The sequence below is a fragment of the Acinonyx jubatus genome, chromosome B3, assembly GCF_027475565.1.
Source record: "Acinonyx jubatus isolate Ajub_Pintada_27869175 chromosome B3, VMU_Ajub_asm_v1.0, whole genome shotgun sequence".
In the NCBI taxonomy this organism is placed as follows: domain Eukaryota; kingdom Metazoa; phylum Chordata; class Mammalia; order Carnivora; family Felidae; genus Acinonyx; species Acinonyx jubatus.
In genome coordinates this window covers 31,404,349-31,423,942 of record NC_069386.1, presented here as the reverse complement: position 1 = coordinate 31,423,942, position 19,594 = coordinate 31,404,349, and the positions used below count along the sequence as shown (strand labels likewise).

Below are 19,594 nucleotides of genomic sequence, written 5' to 3'. Positions count from 1 at the left end.
GGCACTGGCAGGAACCGAGGGGAAAACTGGATGGAGCCTGGTGCCAGGGGAGCTGGTTAGGGCCCCGAGGGGAAATGCCTGGTGCCAGAGGACAAGCCTGAGGCTGCTCTCAAAAGGGGAGGTCCGGATTTCTGTGGGTTTTTTTTTTTTTTTTTTCATAAGCCTTTCCAGGAAGTGAGATTCATTTCTTAGGGCTAAAGAAGTAAAAGGCCCCTTCTCTGGGGTCCCTGGGGTTTGGGCTGGACCACTGGAGCAGAAAGCCGGGCTGGGCTCCCGGGGCGAAAGCCCAGGCTAGGCCTCCAGGCCCAGTTCCTTCTGTTTCCTTCCTTTGTGCTGGTGGAGAACAGTGACCTGGTGTAACAAGAAGGGGAGCTGACAGGAGCTCCTGAATGTGATCAGAACCCCCACCCTGCCTCTCAGGAGGTTGTTTGCGGCACCAGCTCTGACACACCCATTCCCTCTCTTTCCTGGCAAACTTCTACCCTAAATAGGAACAGAGTGCCCAGCACCTGCCCCAGGGTCTTTGAAACCCTTGGCAGGAAGGGGAACTGTGGGCGGTTCAAGTGTACCTTGACGGTGTGTCAGCCTCCAAACCCTCGTCCTTGCCCAGGGGGGCAGCAGGGAAATGGCCTCTGGGAGCCCCCTAGCCCACCCCCGTGTCCCCACTTCTCTCCAATACATTGTAAACAGCACATTTATTGGTGGTTTGCAAACCTCTGGTAAAAAGCACAGAACAGCAGGGCTCTCCAACATGCTGCCCTGGGCCCCAGCCCGTCAAGCATGCAAGACGGAGCTGGCGGATTAGTCAAGACGTCTTCAGGAGCAGGGCCCACGCTTTTCCATCCCCACCACCCAGCAGCCTGGGCCTAGGCTGCAACCAGGAAGGCAGGCCCAGCCCAACCCCCAAATCCCTGCCATGCAGTGACCTCTTGATGGCTGCCTTCCTTCTCCCCGACTCCACGTCTCTGATCCCCACTCTGGAGCTGGACCTGAGCCACATGCTTTGCTCCTTCACACTGGGACCAAACCAGTTATGGTCAAACTGTTTCTATGGGCCCTGCCTCTCCACTCAGGTAGCCAGCAGAGCAAAGCAGGCCTGGCTCTCTTGTCATCACACTGTGTACTCAGCTCGGGGCTGGGCACTCAGCAGGGGACCGGGACGGGCAAAGGCTTGTTCAGAAGACCACTGTAGGTGAGCAAGGCAGGGCAGCCTGACTTAGTCTCTCCCAGAGTCTGGTGTCTGCCAGCCTCCATTCATTGGCTCCTGGCTGGGGCTGAAACTTCCCAAGGCTTCAACAATCCAAGGTACAGCACCGGTGCCTCCTCCTCCCAGATGCCCCCCCTGGCTTGATGCCAGACTTGGGGCTGGGCTATGGACAGTCAGCCAAGGCTGCTACTTCAGGGCTCTGAGGACAGCCTCCAGCTTCATGGCCACGGCCAGGTCGCCCTTCACCTTTAGCCGCCCACTCATGTAGGCCCCCAGGGGCCGCAGCTCCCTGCACAGAAGGGCCCGCAGGTCTGCTTCAGCCATCTCCACCACCACATCAGGGATGCCGTCAGGCACCCCGTGTCCTACCCTCCCGTGCCCTGTGCAGGGAAAGAAAACTGAGTATTAGTAGAGGGACAGCTATGCAGCAGGGGGAAGACGGGGTTAGCATGACCCGCTGGGGGGAGTGGAAAGTAGTAAAGTGTGTGGGTTCTAAGTGTGTGTGACCACTCAGGGCTTTAGCTTCTAAACTGGTGAAATAGGGATGCTGATCATCCCGAAATCAGAGGCTCGTGGTGAGAAGTAGCTGAGCTCACACAATGCTCAGCAGAGAGCCTGGCGTGCAGTGGGCCTGCACTATGTGTGGGGCTCTTGGTGTAGGAAGCTCGGCTGTCTAGGTTGTCCCGCTGGCCAGGACAGGGCAGGGAGACAAAGGCCCGGATAATTGCTGTCTGCGCATGGTGTCTGAGCCCCTGACTAAACTGTTGGCAGGAGCAGAGGGCAATTTAAAAAAGGACCACCGGGGTGGGAGGTGGGTGTGAAGGAGAGGGCGGGGAAGGTGGTGGCACCTGTAGTGAGGTCGAGGAAGTAGATGCTCTGGGTCCCGCTGGGCAGGAGGACGTTGAACTGGTAGCAGGCCCCGACCTGGCTGACCAGGGCCTCCGACAGGAAGGGCTGCAGGGCCGTCAGCAGCCCCTCAGCCACAGGCTGCTTCGGGCTGGGCCCGGCGCCGCCGTGAGGGGCAGGCAGCTCGACTTCGCTCACCATCTCCAAGGTGTCCGCTGGGCGTGGCCAACAGGGTTGGGGAAGGAGGCAGAGAGAAGAAAGTCAGTGTGCTGCCAAGGTCAAGACCAGTGTCACCTCTGTACCTCTCGTGGCAGTTTCCTCTTATATGCCCTTCAGGCCTGAGTTCAGCTTCCTCCTCTAAGAAGTAGCCCTTACGTTTTCAGCCTTAATCCCCAGAGCCTGTTTCTCAGCTACTCCAGCCCTGAAAGTCAAATTCTTTCCCAGGTGCGGTCACTTCCTGCCACCGAGGCTCCCGAAGGCCTCTACACACTCAGGTCCCTGGGCTCTTCTTGCTGCTTAGCTCGGTCCGCTTCACCAGCGGGGCTGGCTGAGCAGCTGGGCAGGGGTGCACTGCACACAGGTGCCGAACTCCGTAAGGGAACAAGCAGCAAAGCCCCTCCTGGGCAGGACACCAAGCTGAGAGCCTGGCTGAGCGCCGCCCAGTTCCTCCCCCGGGGCTCCTCACCTGGCCCTGGGGGTGAGGCACCTCCTGCCCCTGAGGACAGGCCTCCTCCCAGGAAGTGGAGGGCCAGCTGCTGGAGGGTGCTGTCTAGGCTGGACCCCGCTGGGCTGTCCTGGGGTGGCTGGAGCACAGCCTCCACTGCCAGTTCCACTCGGTCCACCTCCAGCCCCCAGGCCCTGGTCACATCGTTGATTTCCAGCTGGAAAAAAGTGTGGGGAGAAATGGAATTAAATCAACAAGCCTTTCTGGGAGCACCTTTTTTTTTGGCCCGGAGGCCCCACAGCCTCCCGGGACAACTCCCTATGGGCCAAGCTCCTCCAGGGGACACAGGCTGAGAGCCTTTACAACCCAGCAGTGCGCAGCTGGTGGTGAGCAACCTGGAGAGGGCCTGAAGCCCTGGAGGTCCAGGGAGGGAGCATGGGTGCTGGCTGGAGGGGAGTCAAACCGGTGAAAGGGCCTAAGGGAAAGGAGGGCTACAATGTTATGATTTGTAAGAAATATACATTTGATCATTTAAATCATCAAAATATTTCTATACATTTGGCCTGTTCCTGGCTCACAGCTCCTACAACCCTGGGAATTGCCTGTGAGAAAAGTGATAAAGGTGTCTTTGGTTCTGATAGCAAAGGTGATTTTGGACCCCACCCAAAGGTGGGGGCTGGCTGCCAGGAGGACCAACTATGTGACTGGAGAAATTGGAACTTTCAGTCCTCAGAAGCCTCCATAAAATCCCCAAGAGGACTGGGTTCCAGAGCTCCCAGGCTGGTGAACACCAGGAGGGTGGTAAGAATGGTGTGTCTGGGGAGGCCGTGGAAGCTCCATGCCCCTTCCCCAGACCTCATTCCGTGTATCTCTTTGGCTGTTGATTCATATATCTTATCGTATCTTTTAATAAACTGGCAAACATTAAGTGTTTCCCAGAGTTCTGGGAGCCGCTCTAGCAGAAGAACCCAGGAAGGTCACTGGAACCTCCGGTCTGTATCTGGTTGGTCATAAGCACCGTAATGGCCTGGGGCTTATGACTGGCATCTTTAGTGGGGAGTGGGGGGCAGTCTTGTGGGACTGAGCCCTCAACCCATGGGGTCTGATGATGCTGTCTCCCAGTAGATAGTGTCAGAATTGAGCTGAATTCTTGGACATTCTACTGGTGTCTAAAAATTGCTTGGTGTTGTGTGGGGGGAACCCCCTTCCCCCACATTGGAAATGGGTCCGGGAACCCCAAAAGGACTCTTCCAGGCAATGGGAACAGGATGTACAAAAGCCCAGACTGGAGAACCTGGAATGTTTGAGGAAGTGTGAGTAACCATAGGTGCATTAGGCTGGACCATCAGGTGTGGGCTGGGAGACTGGAGATAGCTGAGGGCTCAGGGTGGATTGCTCCGGTTCACTTGGATTTATTCTGACATGCAAGGAGCCCCAGAGAGGAGTTTAGCAGGGAGGTCATAGACTTGCTTGTTGGGAAGATCCTCCTGGCTGCTGTGTGGACACTGGATTGAAGGGGGCTGAAGGTGGAGGCATGGAGTCCAGGTAAGACATTGTTTCAAATTGCAGGCAGAAGCGATTCGGATCTGCTGTCAGGCAGAGATGTGGCTGTGCAGCCAAGGTACACAGAGGACAGAGCACAACTCTGGAAACTATATAAAGCTACAGCAAGACACCAGAGAAACAACCAGTAAGCTTGGTGGCTGTCTGGATGTGCAATGAGGGAAGGCAGTGAGGAGTCAGATTTCTGGTGTGGGCTCCCGTGTGATCGTGAGTGTAGGTGTTCACCTAGACAGCAAGCACAGAGGGAGACACAGATTTGGAGGTGGCTAGGGGAGGGATGATAACTATGGAAGAGCCAAGTGTCCAACAGGGGATAAACTGGGGATAAATAGGGTCCCGGGCACAGGAGTAGGGCTACAGCAGAGGATTGTAAATAGTGTCCAGAGGTAGCACAAAGCCCGGGTGGACGAGCTCTCCCAGGCCGTCCCAGACAAGAGGAGGCCAACGCCAGAAACTTGGAAACTGAAGGGCAGGAGAACAAGGAGTAACACAGTGAGCTGGGAGCAAGGAGGACAAGCAGACTGTGGAATAGTGGAAGCCAAGGGAAGCAGAGGGTCTGAGAGTGAGAGGAGGAGGGTCCACAGAGTGAAAGGCTACTGCCAGGTGAAGCGAGCATAGGACTGAGAAACGCCCCAGAGCTAGCAGAAGGGGCTGTCTCTTTTAGGGGCCTGGAGGAAGCCTAAACTGAGGACCGGCTGCTGAAGGGCAGGGGAGAGGCAGGTGGGAGCCAGTAAGGGCTGGGGTGGTGGATGAGCCTTTGCCCACACAGAAAGGGGAGGAGGGAGAACTAGCGGAGGCAGGAGCTGAGCCCTGGGCCCAGAGCACTGCCCTGGCAGGGCGGAGTCTCTGAGGAAGCTGGCAGTGAAGCAGGGAAAATAGCACCTATGAAGAGGAGGTAGAAGGGTGACGCTGGAGGTGCTGAAAGGGCTCTTGTCCTGGAGCATCTGCCCCTCCCCTCCCCGCCCCCGGCCCCAGGAGCAAGAGGCGAGGCTGTGGCAGAGGGACAAGGGGTGGGTGGGCGGTGAAGGGGAAGCAATCGGCCTGCAGGAAGAGTGAGCAAGCAGCTAAGGGAGGGCCTGGCAAGGGACAGTGGGGAGCGTGCACCCCTCCAGGGGAGAAGTAGGCAAAAAGGCGAGTGGGAATGAGACATTTATGCCTGACCCAGGGCTTTGGGGAGGCATGCTGGGTTTCTCGGGATTTCGTTTTAACCACAGGCCCTGACCCTACTCTACCAGGCGCCAACTCAGTCTGGGCAACAGGCCCTAAATGACTAACATCCTGGTGTGGGACTGACTCCCCCAAACTGCCTCTCTTTGGCTTTGTTGCACAACATGCCTGGCTTTCTGGCTTCTTCCCCTACCCTGCTCCTGACAGCAATGACTGAGATCAGTTTTCTGCTCTGAAAAGCACGTTAAAATGGCATGTGGTTTCATAAATAAAAATTGTTATCAATTGTAGAAGATGGAGGTGGGGGGGGGGGGGTGAGAGGGCAGGTGATCTGGCTCTAGGCCAGCTCTGCCCTTGACTGTGACTCTTAGAAAGCATCTCAAATAGTTTCTGAGCCCTGGGCGCCTGGGTGGCCTAGTCACTTAAGCGTCTGACTTTGGCTCAGGTTGTGATCTCGGGGTCTGTGAGTTTAAGCCGCACATTGGGCTCTGTGCTGACAGCTCAGAGCCTGCAGCCTGCTTCGGTTTCTGTGTCTCCCTCTCTCTGTCCCTCCCATGCTCATGCTCCCTCTCTCAAAAATAAACATCAAAAAAAAAAAAAAGTTTCTGAGCCTGTAGTTTCCTCCCTCCAAAATGAAACAGTAATAATAGGCCCTCTCGCAGCAAAATGTAAAGCAGAGCTACGCTTGGGCAGGCAAAGGGGCTTGTAAACTAGAAAATGCTCTGCATGTGACAGCTGCAGTCACCATCACAGTAGGATTTCCCGAGGAGTTTCACTCACGTGGTTGATTCACTTCCTGAAGGGACTGGCATTACCCCACCCCTCCTGTCCTCTCACCCCAAGTCCCCGGGGTAAAACAGAGCCAAGGGGAACAAGGGGAAACCTCATCCGCGGTCCACCGGGACACGGGACAAAGCACAAGGTAAGCATGGGGAGCAGGGGACGTGCTGCCACATGTGTATTCACTTCCACCCCATCTTGTCATAGAAGGGACATGAGGGGAATTCTGGTATAGATAATTACTCACACATGGAGAAGAGGCAGGAAAAAGGTCCCCAGGTCCCGACGTCCCTTTGTTCTGTCCTGAACAAGGAACACAAGGCCCCCAAAATGCACATGCTGCACACGAGCACAGAAGTCCCCAGAAGGTGACTGGCAGGAGGCCTGCTCCTTTGACCTTCCCGCCTGCCTGTGAGGCGCGGTGTGGTCCTGGCAGTGCCCGCAGGGCACGGCAGGGTAAAACCCCAGCAGTGAGGCAGGACCCAGGAATCTCTGGCAGGCCACTCCCCTCCAGGGCCCCTTTGCCTCTTTAAGATGGGCTCGCCCAAGACCACTCTGGTCTGCACCCGTCTTCTGTTCCTCAACTCACAGTCCCACCCAGACCACTGGCTCTTCAAAAGTTAGGACATATGGTAAACTGAGGCCCAGAGCGATCCAGTGCTTCGCTCAAAGTGCCCTGGCAGGCAGAGCCAGGCCCACGTGCCCACCACTGACCTCTACCGTGTGAGAGCTGCCTACCAGGAGCTGGTCGCTGATCTTGAGCTTCTCCATCTGGATCTCCCGCAGAGGCCTCTTGAGCAGGGCCTTGGTCATGGCATTCTGGGCTGTCATGCGCGTGGCTGCGTTCAGGTCCTTCACAGTCATCACAGATAGTACTGGGTCCCAGATGCGGAACTGGACGTCGGCCCCCACAGACAGCACAGCCCCATCCTTAGAGGCCAACTATTGGGGGAGGACGTGAGACAGGGGACACTCAAAGGGCTGGGGCTGCAGGCAGGTCAGGCCTACTGAGACCACCCAGCTTGACCCACCCGCGTGGGACCTAGTTCCTGAAGGGGAAAATCATGTCCCCAAGTGCATGGTGTTAGGTACACGAAGCAAGGATATCTTTCCAACCTCCATCCTCGACTTTCTGGTCACTCCCCCGACCCCACCCCTGATGGCTACTCATACACCAAGGTGCCGCTCCCACAATACATTTCTGCACAAGCCCCCACTCCCTCTGTCCAGGGGAGCCAAGAAGCCCCTCACCTTGCAGGGAGGGACATTGAAAGCTCGTGTCCTCAAGTCCACCCGCTGAAAGGAGTCAATGAAGGGCAGGAGCAGAACCATGCCAGGCCCTTGAGGGGTGCGGATCCTGCCCAGTCGAAACACTATCATCCGCTCATAGGTGGGCACAATCTGTTCACGAGAACGAGGGAAAGGGGTGAAAATGCTGAGTGTAGGCAGGCAACAACGTCCGGCAGGATCCCTCCCTTGCCTCTCTCTTCCCTTGCTTTGGCTGGTGTCAGTTATCCTTAGATCTTTTTAGAAGAGAAAACCAAGGCTCTGAGAGGTTAAATGCCTTACTCAAAAATCTCAGAGCCCCCGAGTGAAACAGGCAAGATTTGGATGTAGTTCTGAATGACTCCAACCCCAAGCAAAGGGCTTTCCCAATTTCAGAAGTAAATATGTCCAAATTGAGAAATGAAGGCCCAGAGAGGCAAAGTGACTTGCCCAAGGTCACACAGTAGTTGTTTCAGTGGCAGTTTTAGGACCAGGATTTAGGACCTTCTAAGGCTTCCTTCCAGACCACACCAAACCCAAAGGCTTTCCAGAAAAGTTGACTATTATTGCCTAGGGTCACACAAAGAGCAAGGCCTTCCTGGGCTTCCACCTTCACTGCAGCTCTCAGATGTGATCCTTAACTATAGTTCATCTTTTTCCCCTCTACACCAGCCCTGTTGAGAACCAGGCCTGAATTCCTACTACTCATTACCTGCTGGGCCAAGTTGAGTGTTTTTCATTTCAGATTTTAGCCTGACCCAAAGAAAGGAACGTATGGCAAAGATATCTGTGTGTACCATAAAGCCAGTGTCCAGACCCCAGGACTTGGGAAACTGGGAAGGCTTGTTGACCATTTACTGGCGCCCAGTATGACTTTGGGCAAGTCTGAGCCTCACTTTCCTCATCTGAAAGATGCAAATGAACCATCCTTGACTAGCCCATTTCATCGAGGTGTGATAATGTAATATTTAGGGAAAGTGGACAGAGGATGGGGAATTCACCTAACAACGCCAAAGGTTTCAGTGCAGCCCAACCACCCTGAGGGTAACCTGGCCAGCCTTACCTTCAAGGCAAACCAGCCGGAAACAGGGAAGGTAATCAGCAGCAGCAAGAACCCCAGGAAACTGATGAGGCCATGGCAGAGGTAGGAAGGCCAGCTCTGGGGCGCATCTGGGGACAAGAGAGCAGAGGCGGTCAAGGAACGCCAACTGGTTCTGGCAGGATAGCGGCAGGCTGAATGAACTTGGTCAAGGGCACCTTTTGCCCACCTCCAACCACCCCCCCTTCACCAGCTCTTTCCTTTTCAGGGCTCTCCGTTGCCTAATACTCCCGTATCTTTAACCAGATGCTAGTTAAGGATGTTCCCTCCTCCCACACATCGAAACTAATCTGTCTGAGTCCCGCTCCCACAAGGCCTAGTCTCTGCTAGGCAACAGCCATTAGATGTGAGAAGCCATCCATGTGACGCTCTCCTCTCTGGGTATCTGGACCAATTCCCTTGTCTGATATAGCCTGCCATCCATGTGTAGCACAGAGCCAGGGGCACCTGGGCATCTGTACACACTGTGCTGGGTTGAACTGAATGCTGGTGGTGTAAAACATTCCATCTCTACCATCAGCCCAGAAGCATGCTTTCAGGGCCTCCTTTTGCAGATAATACCTTAGCCTAAAGGGATAAAGCATTAATGGCTCAACAGAAGCCATGGATGACAGGGAAGATGTTCTCTCTTCTCAGGCTCACCATGCACCCCCTTTAATGCCCTAAGGACTACTGAATGCTTCACTTGAAGCAGCTTCAGATGGGCTGTGGGAACTAGGAAGATAGGCTCATCAGAGACAGAGGCCCTGGCCCCTGGAGAACCAAGAGCCCAGAATGAAAAGTGGCGCTGAGAAAGCCCCAGAATCTAGGATGATTATCCTCTGCTCTCCTTCCCATGCCAAGGCTGGACAAGAGGCAGACAGGAGCCTCTGCTCAGACCTCCCAGGAACACCATGTCCTCTGGGCTCTACAGGCCCCAGGATACTGCCTGGCTCTGACCCCTATGGCTACTGCAGGAAAGAAACCCTGGGATAGGGTCGGCTATCATTACAGGAGGGTTCGGTTTTCAGACTGAGGCATGTGGGATCTGACCCCAGGGGGGCTAAGGGAAACACTCAAGGCTCTGAAGCAAAAGAGGACCAAAGCTGACACAACAGGCAGCTGAAGGCCTGCCTTTTTCTCCTGTCGCTATCCATCAGGAAACAGGTAGATGCTTAAGCTCAGGGCATCCAGAAGTAGTCACTGGGATGAAGATTCTGCCATTTCTCTGCCACCAAGTGCCCTTAGTGAGCTGGTGACCTCCTATGCCTAGACCCCGGGTTCTTTCTGGTCAAAATGGGAATTTGAAATCCCTTCCCAGGCTTAGAGGGCTGATAAGAGCCGAGAGGAGAAATCAGGGGGTGAGGCCTGTTAGAAAATAAGACGGCTCCGGGGCAACAGCCCAGCAGCCCTACGTGGGGGGCGGAGGAGCGCTAGCATCCCAACGCCCGGTCCAGGCCCTTCTCCACATCGTGGCCACTCTGTGCCTCCTCTTAGGGTGCGAGGGCACCAGACCGGCTGACTCCAGAGGGTGCCGGCCGGTCCCCGCCCCGGGTCCGCTGTGCTGGGCGGCCACTCACCGGCCCCCGGCCCCACGCCGCCCCGCTCCGGGGACAAGCAGCCCTTCTGCGAGCCCAGGAAGCCGAAGCTCGACTGCTGGAAACGGTCAAAGTCCCCCAAGGGCAGCGCCCGATACCCGGACCTGCCGAGCATGGCTCCTGACTGGGGCACGCCCCGCGCCCCCGCGCGGTGCCCGGCAAGCGCAGCCGGCCGCTCCCCAAGCCCGCCCCCGGCAGGCCGCCGCTTCCGGTTTCACGGGCCGCGACGCAGGAGGAGGCGGCTAGCTCGGCCGCGTTCCCGCCGTCGCACAGCGCCCCCTGCGCCGGGAGGACCGAACCCGCTGGAGCCCTGCCTCTCTGCTCTCGCCCGGCCTTGGAAAAGGAGCAGGAAGGCAAGGTGAACTCTGTGAGTGGGTTTTCAGAAGCCGAAGTTTAAAACTCCAGAATCAAGGAAATGCTACCAGCCTTCTCAGCACTCCCGCTGCAAACTCACATACTGAGGTGGCGGTGCGTGTGGGTGTGGGGGTGTCTTATCTAGAATTAGGGTTTCTTAAGGGTCTGGTGAGCAAATTATTCCTCCTTGTGTCCCTACAGCCCAGCAAGCAGTGCTCGGCACAGAATGGATCTCAGACTTGTTGAATAAAGCCGTAACCAGCTTGTTGTGGTCCCGGTGTGGCAGGAGGGCCTGAACTTTGGCACAAAAAGAGAAATTTCATGTGCAGACCTCAGGGAGTACAGCAGAGTGAGGAAGAAGGGGAGAGCATAAACCATCCTGGGGCAGGCCCTCCAGAGAGAGCATCACAGAGGTCCAGAAATGGCACACCCCTTGATCCAGAGGTAACTTGCCACTCCATGGCTCAAGAAAATCCAAATGCAAATGGTGAATTTACTCTGAGAAGCACTGATTTTCAACTTGGTGTTGGGGCGGGGTGTCTTTCAAAGTGAGCAAAGAGGGGGCTCAGTTGAGTAAGCATCCGGCTTCAGCTCAGGTCATGATCTTGAGGTTCATGGGTTCCGGCCCCACACTGGGCTCTGCGCTGACAGCTCAGAGCCCGGAGCCTGCTTCAGATTCTGTGCATGTGTCTCCCTGGGCCCCTCCCCCACTCACACTCTGTCTCTCTCTCTCTCTCTCTCTCTCAAAAATAAATAAACATTAAAAAAAAGAGTAAGCAAAAAAATTAATACAACTTTCTTTGTCTCAGCCACATGCCAGTCCTGCCTCCTCAGGCCCTTCACACCCCAGCCATAGCCATGTCCCTTCTGCAGATGCTGCTTCACCATCTTTGGCTTGTCCTAGTTTGATGGCCTGATTCTAAAGCCCTGGTGGGTACTGATCAGGCTGAAGGTTAGGGTAGGCCCCTGAGGCCTCTCACATAGTCCCTAGGAAGTCGGGTCTCCCCGCCATTCCCTTTCCCCCACGCACCCCAGACGATAAGCTTTACAAGAGCAAGATCCTATCACCATCCCTAGTCTGCTCCAAGCTGGAACTGAGCACAGAATTGTACACAGCAGGTGGCACAGTGGTTGGGATGGTTTGATGTTTGAAAGCCAGGGCCCTTGACCCAGTGAGGAGTTGTGCTTTCTCCCCTCACCAGCTGGGAGCTGGCACGCTTCTCCTTCGGCCAAGAGCTGCTTTGCTCTCTCCTCGCTGTCTTCATATCTGCTCACCAGCTCTCCCCCTTGCCAGCCTGCCACCACTGCCTCAGACTCACCAGCCTTTCCAACTGCCACCCAAGGCATCATCCTGTCCCCCCTCATCTCCACTCAGTGTCCTCCCAGTGTCTCTAACTCAGATCCCTCCTTTGCATCCCACAGCCGTTGTCCTAGATCAGGCCGTCCCGGTTGTCAGAGTGCCCGTCCCAGCATCCATGTTGGGTCATGTTCCTGGGTTCTAAACTCACTCTCTTGTTGCTCACAGAACTGGTCCATCTCCTTGGCTCTGATGCTGCCCATGGGTCCCCTCTTAAACCTGAACATGACTCAAACAGGCTCTCCTGTGTCAAACCTCCGTGCCTTTGCACGTGCTGTTCAAGTGTTCCCCCAGCCCCTAAGTCCTGGCGACCACCCACCCTCCTTCCCCGTTCCTTCAAGTGCCAGCCGAGGATCTCCTTTCCAGCCAGTCCCACTAGTGTATGAAAACCTCTGTTTGGGTAACTGCTCTTCCACTAGACCTGGGGTTCTTCCGAAGCAGGGCCACCTGTGGCTCATCTCTGTCCCCACCCCTTGGCCCTCCCTCAAAGCCGAGGGAGGGCGCTGCCTCCTTTCCAGCTCAGTTCTGCTACATTCCCTTACCCCCAGGTCAGCCAACCGTCTTCTCCTCTCCTCCTCCATCCGTCCTCCGGCTCTGGGCGTGTCTTCAAATCCCCCAAGTCGGCCTCTCCGCCCCTAGAGCCGCCCCTCCGCCCCTAGAACCGCCCCTCCGCTCTGTCTCACTTCCTCTCGGGAGGCGGGCTCTCAGCGGGCGCCGCCCCTTACGGATAGACTCGGACGGGTTCGGGAGACTTGGCCCTCTGGCGCCTGCTTCTCGTTCCGCTTCTCTTCCCGCCCCTCAAGCTCAAAACCCAGAATCGAAACTGTGCTGTGATCCATGCAGCGGGAGCCTGCACTCGCCCAATCTCCGGGTCCCCAGCAAGACCCCGCACTGCCCCCCACACCCACCATGCCTCCCCCGGAGTCCGTCTCCGAAGACCACCAGCCCAGCCCCAGCCACAGCCCCACGGAGGTACTACTGGGTTTGGGGAGATGGGGTTTAGGCTTTGTTGATTTGGTCAGTTGCGGGGAGAGGTGGGAAGGGAGAGGGCAACTTGGCCAAGCACCTCAAAGAGTGACACAGAGAGAAAAGCAGGCACTGGGTCCTGACCCTCTTGGCTGGGGTAGGGGTAAGTGAGACCAGGATGAGTTAGGGGAGCCTCTCCAGGCTGTGATTCTCCAGGAGCAGGGGGCAAAATGACCACGCTGGCGCTTTGCCTCCTAAGCTCCTGCCTCAGATGAAGGTCCACAGGTTAGGGAGAATGGCAGGAGCAGCCCTACTGCGCAGGCCTCTGGAGCCAGGAACATGTCCCAGGTGTGGGAAAACCAAAACCCAAGTTCCCAGATCAGAAAGTGGGAAACTGGCCCGGATGAGAGAAGTGTCTTGGCTAAGGCCTCACAGCTCCTGTGGTGGTTTCTCCGCTAGGATACCTCCAGGATCCTTTTCTTGGAACACCCCTCGAGCACAGCCCCCGTCCACAAGGTCCTCCTCCTGGAAGCTTGCCTCAGTCTTCTCCCGGACAAATGCCCCAGCTCCCCTCCTCCCCCAAAGGAGCTACTTACATCACTTGCTCTATGTTCTTCCAGGCCCTTTGGCTCCCTTTCATGAAAGCACCTTCTTGTGGTATTTGCATTATTAAAACTAGGAGTAATACTACTTAATTATGAACACTCCTCACGTGCCAGGTACTGTTTTAAGCACTTTTTTTTTTTTTTGCTGTAAACTATCCATAACATAAAACTTACCATGTTTTTAAGGATTTATTTTTTTTTAATTTTTTAAATGTTTATTTTTGAGAGAGAGAGAGCAGGGGAAGGGCAGAGAGAGAGAGGGAGACACGGAATCCAAAGCAGGCTCCAGGCTCTGAGCTGTCAGCACAGAGCCCGATGCAGGGCTTGAACTCACAAACTGCGAGATCATGACCTGAGCCGAAGTCGGATGCTTAACGACTGAGCCACCCAGGCGCCCCTTAAGGATTTTATTTTTGTGAGTAATCTCTACACCTGACGTGGGGCTTGAATTTACAACCCTGAGATCAAGAGTTACATGCTCCAGCAACCGAGCCAGCCAGCTGCTCCAAAAATTTAACCATTTTTAAGTGTACCTTTCAGTGGTATTAAGTATATTCACAATGTTGTGTTACTATCACCACCCTCTATTTCCAGAATTCTTTCACCACCCCCAACAGAAACTGTACTCTTTAAGCAATAGCTCCTTATTGCCCCCTTTTCCCAGTTCCTGGTAACCACCAATCTATTTTCTGTTGCTATGACTTTGCCTAATTTAGAAAGTGGAACCATGCAATATTTGTCCCTTTGTGTTTGGCTTACTTTGCTTAGCATAATGTCTTCAAGGTTCTCATCGCATGTATGAGAATTTTCTTCCTTTTTATTTTATTTAATTTTTAAGATTTTATATTTAAGCAACTTCTACACCGAGCATGGGGCTCAAACTCACAACCCTAGGATCAAGAGTCACATGCTCTACCAACTGAGCCAGCCAGGCACCCCCTTCCTTCCTTTTTAAAGCTGAATAATATTCCATTGCACATGTAGACACTTTTGTTTATCCATTCATCTATCAATGGACACTTGGGGTATTTCTGCCTTTTGGCTATTGTGCATAATGTGCCTAATGATGCTGGGAACATGGGTGTGCACGTAAGTATCTGTTCAGGTACTTGTTTTCAGTTCTTTGCGGGAATACATCTAGGAATGATATTTCTGAGTTTGTATGGTAGTTCTACGTTTAACTTTTTGAGGAGCCGCCAAACCATATTAAGCACTTTATACGATGTCCTATGAGATACGCTTTAATGTATCTCCTTTCTAAACTGAGTTCCTTGAAGGCAGGGATTTATCCCATCCATCCGGGTATCTCAGGGCCTAGGGGATGCTCAGTAAACTGTGGAGGGAGAGCTGGAAGGTGTGAGTGAGTGGGGGAGTGGGGTACTGGTAAGCCTCGGTTTTGTATCATCCTGCCTGGAATGGGACTCTGTGCAGCCACAGGAGTGGGTGCGGTGGGTGGGGACTCCTGGATTTCAGGCCTCACCCCCACCTCTCTGGTCCCCCAGAAAGCCGTGGAGGAGGAGTTCGAGTTCCTGCGCTGCCAGGGCTGCCAGGTAGAAGCCAAGTGCCCCAAACTGCTGCCTTGTCTGCACACGCTGTGCTCGGGATGCCTGGGGGCGCCGGGCACGCAGTGCCCCATCTGCCAGGCGCCCGAGCCCGCAGGCTCTGACTCGCTGGCCCTGGATAACGTCTTCTTCGAGAGTCTGCAGCGGCGCCTGTCGGTGTACCGGCAGATCGTGGACGCGCAGGCACTCTGCACCCGTTGCAAAGAAACTGCCGACTTCTGGTGTTTCGAGTGTGAGCAGCTCCTCTGTGCCAAGTGCTTCGAGGCGCACCAGTGGTTCCTCAAGCACGAGGCCCGGCCCCTGGCAGAGCTCCGCAGCCAGTCGGTGCGTGAGTTCCTAGATGGCACGCGGAAGTCCAACAACATCTTCTGCTCCAACCCCAACCACCGCACCCCTATGCTGACTAGGTGAGCCGGCCGGCCCAGGGTGGGGTGGCACATCCAAGATACCGGTAGAAGGTGCAGGGAGCAGAGATCCAGAGAGGCACATAGCTGGGAACGTGAGATGAGGAGCTTCTAGGGTCCTACAACTCAAAGTGTGGTCGTCAGACCGGCAGCATTTGTGCTGTGGCCATGGCCGCAATTTCTGTTATCTCCTACAAATGGGTAGTCATCGTTTCCAGTTCCCCTCTGTAATCAATAAAGCTGCAGAGTCAGCTTTACAAATTCATCCAATAATTTCTTCAGGATAAATTTTGGAAATGCCATTGCTGGGTGAAGGGGTGTGAAAATTTTATACTTTGATACCTGTTACCAAACTGCCTTTAGAAAGTCTTACAGTGGAATTTTCCATATCACAGCCATGGAGTCAGGGTATAGAGTTGGATTCTAGATGAGATGCAGGTAGTTCGTTTCTGTCCGAAAAGGCAAAACTATAACACCGTACTATCTCAGGATGTCTATTTCGAAAAAACCCTATCGAATCCAGTTAAAATTATTTTTATTAAACAGCATAGGATTTTAATTCAGTATTTTTGATAATACATTTGTATGTCAAAAAGTCACAAAATTTATAAAGAGAGGGGGCAAGTCTCCTTTCCACTCTGTCCCTGTCTGCTTAATTCCTACCATTTCTCTCTCCCTCCCTCCCCCATCCACAGTTAACCATTGTTACCAGTTTTGAATGTTTCCAGGGTTTCTTTGGGAGTATATGCGCAGATAGATAGGGGTATATAGTCTTATACATTCTTATTTTCCCTCTTTTAGCCAAAAAGGTGGCATATGAATGTGAACTCTCCCCACTCCCAATAGATTGCTTCTGTAAGATTCTGTAGATCCCTTGGGATCCGCAAAGTGAAGGTATTCTTTGCCCATAGGGGACACACTCAGAACTGCATCCCTCCTCACGGTGGCTTACTTCCTGCTTGGACTTTTACCACCTGCACTACCAGAATGCATTTCCTGCAGGTTCCTCAGCAGACAGATAATATCAACTTGAATTTGGATTTCTTTGTTATTAAGATTCAGGTTTAGTGACTTTTTTATATGTTTATTGGCCCTTGTTTTTTCTTCAATTGTGAATTGCCTATTTAGGTCCTTTACCTATTTGGTGTTTTTCCTTCCAGAAATAAGTCTCTTAAATTGCAAGAACCAGTAGCTGTGCAAGTGTTTTTCTCAGGTTGACTTTTGTCATTTCTTTTCCTAGGAGGTATTGTGTTTAAGTTTTTAGTTTTATAAAATCCAGTTCATCAGTCTCTTCCTTTACCGTGTCTGGCTTTAATCATACTAGGAAAGACTTTTTCCCCCTTCCAATGTTAAAAATACTTTCTTATATTCTATTTTAATAATCTCATGGTTTTGTGTTTATAATTAAATCTCTAATTTGTATGGAATTTATTTTTCTGCATGGTATAAAGTAGGATTCTCACTTTGCTTTTCTCTCCAAATGGAAAGCTGGTTCTCTCAACAACTTTTATTGAATAATCCACTCTTGCCTTGATCTGAAATGCCCTCTAATGCTCTACTAAATAACCACGTAATCATGAGTATGTTTGTAAATATCTGTTCTGGGCCAATGACCTGACTATTCCTTGGCTAATCTGTACTGCTGTAGGGAATGCTGTAGCTAGCTTCATGTTTGATAAGGCAAATTAAATTCCCATTCTTCCTCATTTTTGCTTTTCTTTTGTTCCTACAGTTTATGTAATTTCAGAACCTACATATTCGTTGGGATTTTATTAAATCTGGGGGGAGTTGGCTTCATCTCTGTTTATATCTTTTGAGTTTTATAGTGCTATTGACATACTTCTTGAACTTTTAAATTATAGTTTAATTTATAATATTTAATAACCCTGTGAATAAAATATTTTCCATTATAATTTCTAGCTGGTCATCATTAACATGCTCTAGGCCTCCTGATTCATGTGTATTGGTATTAGACTAGCCATCTGATTGAGCTCTTTCCATTTTGTAAGGTTTTCTAATTGATTCTTTTGGATTTTCTAGGTAAACAATCATATCATCTGCAAATAATAAAAACCTTTTTCTCTCCAGTATTTATGCATATTTCCTCTTTGTAGCTTTGTTTCATTAGCTAGAACTGCCAGAATATTGAATACTGCGAAGAAGTGGTCAGGAAAGGCAACTTTATCTTATTCCTAGCTTTCATGAGAAAGTTTACGCATTCTAGTACACTGTTTATTATTGGCTTCCTTGGGTAACTTGACAAAATCACATTCAGAAAGTTGCCTCCCGCTTCTCTCTTACTACAAAGTTTTTTGTGGCTGCTATTTTGTTTTATTTTTAACTCAGGAATGGGTGTTCTTTGATTCTGTGAAGGTGTCCTTTTACCTTTCAGTGTGATGAATTATACAGAAGTATGTTTCTTTATGTTGAGCCGTTTTTTCAATTCCCAGGAGAAAAAACCCTATTGGGTCCTGATACTATTATTTTAATTCATAGCTAGATTCCATTTAATACTGTCTTATTTAGGCTATTATCTATATTTATAAATGTGATCAATTTTTATGAATATGTGTGATTTCTTTTACGTTTTTTGATCCATTTTCTACTAATCTCCTTCAGTGAATTTGTAAGCTTTGTTTGAACATGGTATACACACACATACACACACACGTAAATTGCTTAGCACAGTGCCTGGCACATATTAAGTACACAGTCAACGTTAAAATCCTGTTCCTATAATTTCTCTGTTCTGCTTTAGAACAATTCAAGAACATAAGCAATTTGGGGTTTGTAGAAGTTTCTTGAGAAACTATCTGAGACTGGTGCTTTTTTTGAAGAGTCAGGTTTTTTCCTTGGTATTGGTCTGTTTTGGATCTTGAGTCAGATTTTCTGAAAATTTTCCAGTTCATCCTAAGTTCTTTCATAATTTAAAAATTTCTTTTATACCTGTAACTATGCCCCCCTTTCTTATTTCTAAATAAGATGTTAGTGGCTTACAAGTGGTCCCACCTCTGATGTAGGGGTTGGGGTGGGTCCAGGTACAATGGGCAGGGCTGGTCCAGCCAAGAGCATAGGATTCCCATCCCTTGAGCAAGGTGGATGGTTTCAAAAACCTGATCATATTGCTTAAAAATCATACACAGACACTCACGATTCACACTGTTTTCACGATTTGCTAGCAGTTACTGGGAACACTCAACTTGTTTTTTCTGCACAAAACTTCAGTGCCATAAATAACCCACAGCTTTCTTCAGGTCACAATGCGGTCACAAGCCACTCCGTCCTTTGACACCAAGCTGATTTAGGACTCTGGTTGGGGAGCAGCACCACAGGTGGCTTTAAACTCAGAACTCAGCCTGGGAATGTCTGTCCTGGGCCACTGGCATTGATCCTGATCACCACTTCCACCACTGGCGTGGAGTCCTTTTTTTTTTTTTTTTTTTAACGTTTATTTATTTTTGAGAGACAGAGAGAGATAGAGCCCAAGCAGGGGAGGGGCAGAGAGAGGGAGACACAGAATCGGAAGCAGGCTCCAGGCTCCCAGCTGTCGGCACAGAGCCCGACGCAGGGCTCAAACCCACAAAGTGTGAGATCATGACTCAAGCTGAAGTCGGGACGCCCAACCGACTGAGCCACCCAGGCGCCCTGCGTGGAGTACATTTCCTACTTCCTTCTATGTGGCACGCAGTCTGCTAGGTGCTAGGGTATAAATGTGAACAGATACAGCCCTGGCCCTCTGCGAGGTCGCCGTCTGGTGGAAGAACCAGATCTGCAACTAACCATCAAGGCTAGAAAGTGCCAGGAGGAAATCTGCTCACCCTGAGCTTGGATAATTGCCCTTTTCACACTGTCTTCTACCTTGCTATCTTACATGTTCCCTTGCCAGTATCCCCATGCACACTGGGCTGACATCGGGATGTGTGCTCAGTCATTTGTTAAGGACAGAAAGCAGGAGGAGCGCAGGCCTAAAAGCGAGTCATCTTCGAAAAGGCATTGACTGGCATATGCAGCTTCCAAGAAGGTGTCACATTTAGCCTGACACTTGAGAAAGGGGAAACGGCATTGGGGGCAGGACAGGGTGGACCAGGAAGCCTGTACAAAGGCAGAGGCACTAGTCAGTCGGCTGCATTTCAGGAATTGCAAGTAAAGGGTATGCCTGAAGGCAGGGGCTGGAAGA

At 52.1% G+C, this 19,594-nt stretch overlaps 2 protein-coding genes across 11 annotated transcripts in view; one reads left to right on the top strand and one right to left on the bottom strand.

Annotated features, from left to right (window-relative positions):
* Nucleotides 1-825: 825 nt before the first annotated feature.
* STOML1 (stomatin like 1) lies at nucleotides 826-12,562 on the bottom strand. Of its 3 annotated transcripts, none has more exons than XM_015077304.3 (7): nucleotides 12,423-12,562; nucleotides 8,557-8,663; nucleotides 7,479-7,628; nucleotides 6,942-7,169; nucleotides 2,739-2,934; nucleotides 2,056-2,268; nucleotides 826-1,587 (listed from the first exon to the last, which is right to left on the bottom strand). In XM_015077304.3, exons 3-7 carry the CDS (start codon nucleotides 7,605-7,607, stop codon nucleotides 1,394-1,396), a joined length of 960 nt encoding a protein of 319 aa, XP_014932790.2. In that variant the 5' UTR covers nucleotides 7,608-7,628; nucleotides 8,557-8,663; nucleotides 12,423-12,562; the 3' UTR covers nucleotides 826-1,393. The 3 variants fall into 3 exon arrangements, with proteins under 3 accessions (XP_014932790.2, XP_026923549.1, XP_026923550.1); XM_027067748.2 differs by lacking the exon at nucleotides 12,423-12,562 and adding an exon at nucleotides 10,152-10,379; XM_027067749.2 differs by lacking the exon at nucleotides 12,423-12,562 and adding an exon at nucleotides 10,152-10,375 and having other exon boundaries at nucleotides 6,966-7,169.
* A 21-nt stretch (nucleotides 12,563-12,583) lies between these two features.
* Nucleotides 12,584-19,594, top strand: part of PML (PML nuclear body scaffold) — a 38,901-nt gene continuing 31,890 nt past the window's right edge. For 7 of the 8 annotated variants that reach the window (XM_027067747.2, XM_027067742.2, XM_027067746.2 and 4 more), the window contains exons 1-2: nucleotides 12,586-12,852; nucleotides 14,954-15,420. In XM_027067747.2, coding sequence (XP_026923548.1) covers nucleotides 12,718-12,852; nucleotides 14,954-15,420 — 602 coding nt within the window. In that variant the 5' untranslated portion in view covers nucleotides 12,586-12,717. Of the gene's footprint in view, nucleotides 12,853-14,953; nucleotides 15,421-19,594 lie in introns of all 8 variants that reach the window. The other variant, XM_015077292.3, reaches the window with a different exon arrangement.

Coding starts and splice junctions, on each gene's coding strand:
- STOML1 (XM_027067748.2), bottom strand. CDS start 10,284: ATGCTCGGCAGGTCCGGGTATCGGGCGCTGCCCTTGGGGGACTTTGAC. Junction 7,170..7,478: donor TCAATGTCCCTCCCTGCAAG/GTGAGGGGCTTC, acceptor CTCCCCCAATAG/TTGGCCTCTAAGGATGGGGC. Junction 2,935..6,941: donor GCAGCTCTCACACGGTAGAG/GTCAGTGGTGGG, acceptor ACTTTTTTCCAG/CTGGAAATCAACGATGTGAC.